Source organism: Elephantulus edwardii, unplaced genomic scaffold (genome assembly GCF_000299155.1).
Source record: "Elephantulus edwardii isolate Elephantulus edwardi_28Jun2011 unplaced genomic scaffold, EleEdw1.0 scaffold00012, whole genome shotgun sequence".
Taxonomy (NCBI): domain Eukaryota; kingdom Metazoa; phylum Chordata; class Mammalia; order Macroscelidea; family Macroscelididae; genus Elephantulus; species Elephantulus edwardii.
In genome coordinates, this window is record NW_006399762.1 from 17,335,025 (window position 1) to 17,340,234 (window position 5,210).

Sequence of the window (5,210 nt, forward strand, 5' to 3'; positions counted from 1 at the left end):
TGGTGCTGGAGAAGAGTATTCAATGTACCCTGGACTGCCAAGAAAACAAACAGATTCATCCTAGAGAAGGTTAAACCAGGCTACTCCTTGGAGGCCAGGATTCTGGGGCTTTGTCTGACATACTTTGGACATGTTGTAAGGAGGGACAGGTCCTTGGAGAGGGACATGATGCTTGGGAGGGTGAAGAGACAGCGCAGGAGGGGAAGACCCTCTATGAGGTGGATTGATTCAGTGACTGGGATAATTGGGATGGGTGTGTCAGAGGCAGTGCGATTGGCGCAGGATAGAGCAAGGTTTAGGGCTGTTGTACATAGAGTTGCTATGAGTTGCAAACGACTCGATGGCACATAACAACAACAACAACAACATGACAAAATAATTTTGTTTTGATTTTTTATCGTTGATGCCATATGTTTGCAGTAATTGAAGGTATAATGAAGTTAAGAGAACAACAGTTTCATGGGATCTGTATGTTCTAAGTGGATTCTGTTGGTAGAGTTGGTAAAGTAAAGCTTTTATCTTCATATCCACAGTAATATATAGGTCCTTGATAGTCGGTAGCATGTACTAGATCTTGGTATAGCACTTCCCCCAAAAAATCCCTGAGAAGCAAGTGTCAGGTGATAATGTGTTCATGACTCATTAGAGGCCTAACAGTTAAAGGAAAATGACTGTTTAAAAATAGTCTTAAAATTCTAGTCTAGATAATTGTAAAGATACACAAAATTAAAGATGTACTAAATTGAATGATGATTATTCTTACCTCATCTCTGTTTCCTACTTTTTGCACTAACATTCATTTTCTTAAACCTGATGTCATATACTATAAGAGTGTAGACATAGCACATAAGGATGTGTAGATTTATTGTTTGTTGTTGTTAGATGCCCTCAAATCTACTGTGACTCATAGGGACCCTATGATAAAGAGATCTGAACTTAGCCTTTTCCTGCACCATCTTCATGATGAGTGGTGTGCTCAAGCCAATTGTTATGATCACTGTGTCAACCAGTCTTGTTGAAGATCTTCCTCTATTTCTCTGAAACTACACTTTTCTCAGTATCATGTCTTTCTCCAACAACTGGCCTCTCCTGAAAACATGCCCAAAATATGCGAGACAAAGTTTCACTTTAGGGGCTATGCTTTAGGATCCTAGTCTAGGTTTGTTGTTGTTGTTGCTAAGTGACGTCCATTCGCAGGCGACTCATAGTGATCCTATGAAGGAGAGTGCTCGATGCTTGAGTGTCTTTCATCCTCTCTCCAGGTTCATAGGGTTTCCAGAGGCAAGCTATTATGGAAGTGGATGTCACTCCTCCTTCCAAAGTCTAGGTTTATAATGCTAAATATCTTAGCGATCATCTACTTCTGAAATCACTTGCCTCCAGAAACTGTACGAACTTACAGAAACTATGAAAGTTACACAATTGTTCAGGCCAGGTCTTTCATAGGGTTGCTTTGAGTCATCTACAACTCGCCTGCACTTAACAACAACAAACAACAGTTAAGGTTCCAATCCTTGGAAAATTACAGCATGCTGAGACAAGTGGAAGGTTAGAGAAAAAAAGAAGATCCTCAACAGGATGGATTGATACGACTGTAACAATAGGCTCAGACATGTTTTGGATTGTGGGGATGGCATAGGGTAGGGAAAGGGTTAGATCTGTTGTTCACAGAATATCTGTGAGTCATAGAGAGAACTCTGTAGGCCTAGTGGGTAGAAAGTTATGATAGCAAGCCAAAGGTAAGTGATTTTAATCCATAGCCCTCAGGCTTGGTTTTAATTGTTTTTGTAAGTAGTATAGCACTGGTCTGTCAGTTTGCTGTACAGAGGCAACTTGTGGTTGCTGTGATGCTAAACACCATGACATTGACATGTCAAATGTGATAATGGTTACTCATTGTGGACAGTGTTTGGTAGAGCTACTAGATTAAGACAGCCTTGGAAGCAGGAGTGGCATCCACTTCCAAAATAGCTTGCCTCAAAAAACCCTATGAACTTAGAAAATCGATGAAAGTTACACAAGTCTTTCATTCACAGGGACGCTATGAGTCATCTACGACTCTATGACACTTAACAACAACAACAAATTCATAGTTATTAGGAAAGGAAGCCCAGATTTCTTGTAAATGTCATGCTGTAATTTCCAAATATGCTGTATCTGGATATGCCAAAGTAAAGCAAATGTTTTCCTTCACTACCATCACCACCACCCCCAGCCATAGCTAAGGACTAAAAAACCACTTAGGTACAGCCTCTCTTCTGCTTCTCCAGAAACACAAATGCAGATACTCCACATCATCATTAGCATTACCATTATCATTATATATGTCTGTTACATTAGAGAGTGGAGAGGAATTGAAGGTAAATTCAGGTGGCTGCACCTAACTCTGTAATGTAGTCCAAGATGGAATAATTGGTTTTTGTGTTGCAAGATGAACCACTAGTTTTTCATGTTTGGTTTTTCATTCCATTTTGTTTAAAAAGTGTGTTGGTGAAATTATAGATTAAAAAAAACCCTCAGTTTTCATGTAGAAGCCTTGGATTTTGTTTATTGGTTTTATTTTTCTTTATTGAAGAATACTGTTTAAAATATTTTTCTGTGGTGTAAATTCACATGCCTTTCAAAAACCAAGTGTTCAACAGTTTTTTCCAAGGCAGACTATAAAAGTCTGAGTGAAAGGGTGAATAAGCTTTATTAAACAGCTAAAGTAGTGTGTATGGTATAAAAAGAACAAAATCAGTGGACAGGGACATGGCTAGTCTTACTAACGAAAACATAGAAAACAAAGGAAAAGGGATCTCAGAATATTCTCAGTGAAAAATTCATCTAATGTGTTCTTGGCCCTCAGGTTTCTGTAGCTTAAGTGGAAAAGTGGAAATGCCAAAAGAAAAATAAGCAGGAAAGAGTGTCCCAGATAAAGAACAAGAAAAGAAGTCTGGGATTTTAAGAAGATACAGAAAGTATTTTAAAAGGAGAGGGTAGGATGATAAAGGCAGGACCCTACTGACACAATAGTCTCTGTGGACTTTTTGACTCTAGATTTAGTATCACGGAAAGGTAATAGCCTGTGAACATAAACTTTTCAAAATTATAAGTTAAATCAAGTGTGAACTAATTTGAAAGTAGTTGCATATTTATGGGAAGGGTTTTGCCTGGTAAGCATCTCTCTGAAAGGGCCAGAAGGAGTGAGAATGGCACAGACCCTCACCATCCCAGAGCAGAAAGTAGATAAAGAGCCCATAGTCCAGCTGCTTCAAGAGGTTTGTTTATTTGTTGTTGACAGTTGTGGTACCAAGATTAGGGTTTATTAGAAGATAAAGTTGGAGAGCGGGGAAGGCAAAGAATATCACCCAATACAAATCCAAGTTTTAGCCAAGCAGTTCTAAGACACAGTTCATCAGTTAGCCTAGGCTCTGGTTTTAGTTCAACAAAACAAATTCAAGAAGCCTCTGGTTTTCTTCATCATCCAGCAAGATTTGCCTTAGGGTAGTTATAAATTCCTTTCTCCTTCAAGCATCAAGAAGAACAGTAAAACCTTTAACTGTGGCAAGCCCAAATTTAAGGCGCTTCAGGTCGTATCTTGCTACAGTGTCTCCACAGCAATGCCACAGTCATTCTACTACCATCACCAGTGTCTTGTCACGAAGGGCTCACCACAAGAGTCTCACCACCAAGCTCTCGTCACCAGGGTCTCCTTCAAGTCTTGCCCCTGCAAGTCTTCTTCCTCAGTGTGAGAAGCACTTTCTCTTATCCTAGTACCACAGCTGTTGATGATTTGCAAGAATATGTGTCTGTAGTTAAGGTAGCTGGAGATTAGAGGAGGATTAACGTAATAGCTGGAAAAAAAACCCAACTTTAAGGCTAACACCACAGATTTCAAATTGTATGATAGCGAACGTGTATTTATATGAGTTGTAAGAGCAATTTCAACCCCTTTCCCCACATCCAAATAAAAATATTATTCAGTAATATTGCTAGTTATTGAAAAACTATTTCTGAAGACTAAGATCATGGAAGAAAAGCTATGTTTTGTTATTATCTTTGTATTTTTTTTCTACACTACTCTAAGTGTCTGACTCTTTAGAGCATGTAGTTATAACCAGGGCACTATCACTAAACGGATTGTCCTAGTTACCAGCAAAATGAATAAGAGAAAATAGCATAGCATGTTTCCAAGTTTCTAAATGCCAATCTACAGAGGGACTAAAACCACATAACATCTATGTAGATATGTGTGTAGAAAGGTCATGTATACCCAAGAGCTCAGGGAAGTAAAAAAAAAATACATTACCCTAAATGACAAGTGAATTTTATCTTTAGCTATAGCCCTGCCATGTCTCTTTCAAATTCATTGGTCTCTGTTTTACTATCACATATTATCAGAGGCCTTAAATGTAAAATGAGGAGCAGTCACCTACTACTGAACACTTTAAAGTGATTCATAATAAGTCTTTGAAATGTTCATTGCTTTCAGAATTTTTCTGTTTTAATGGATTTGTCGTATATAACTGTTACTCAGCCACATGCATTATTGATTACATGATTTACATTATCTTCCTATGATAATTTCCTCCAGGTGTCATTCTCTATATTCTTCTGGTGGGATATCCACCCTTTTGGGATGAAGACCAACACAGACTCTATCAGCAGATCAAGGCCGGAGCTTATGATGTATGTACTAATTTTCAATCAGGGTTTATTTTTTCAGTTATTGATAAATAGATTTTATCCATTGCTATTTTAACTCTATTTCCAGTAATCCCTCTCTCTTAAGAAAATGTTCTAATTGGGATATTAAGTGCCATCAAGTAGATTCAGTCTCATAGCAGTCATGTCCTGGGCTATCCTCACAGTCAATTTATAAAAAAGGAAATAAAGAGTAAGATATTAATCATACAGATTCAATTTGTAGGGAGCTCTGGTGGCCAAGCAGTTTGACTCCACCAGCTGCTCCATGACAGAGAGATGAAGAATATCCTCTCATGTAATTGAAAGCCTCAGAAAAATCACTGGAGGCTCATATATGGATCAGTGAGTTGTTGTGGTGATAAGTTTGTATTTTCTTTTTAGCTCATTTTCTCCTAAGTTTGCAAAGGAAGCATCTTGAAAGACTTGTCAAAATATTCAAATCTGGCTGTATTTCAAAACACAGTCTTTTTTTTAATTAAATTTTATTAGTTTTAATGAACATTTACAGAGATTTTGGGTTT

General features: G+C 37.9%; 1 protein-coding gene across 9 annotated transcripts in view; it reads left to right on the top strand.

The window, feature by feature from the left end:
* The window catches only part of LOC102861251 (calcium/calmodulin-dependent protein kinase type II subunit delta-like), a 413,849-nt gene that overhangs the window by 327,969 nt on the left and 80,670 nt on the right, over positions 1-5,210 (top strand). For all 9 annotated transcript variants that reach the window (XM_006881073.1, XM_006881078.1, XM_006881072.1 and 6 more), the window contains exon 9: positions 4,577-4,671. In XM_006881073.1, the coding sequence (XP_006881135.1) occupies positions 4,577-4,671 (95 nt within the window). The remainder of the gene's footprint in view (positions 1-4,576; positions 4,672-5,210) is intronic.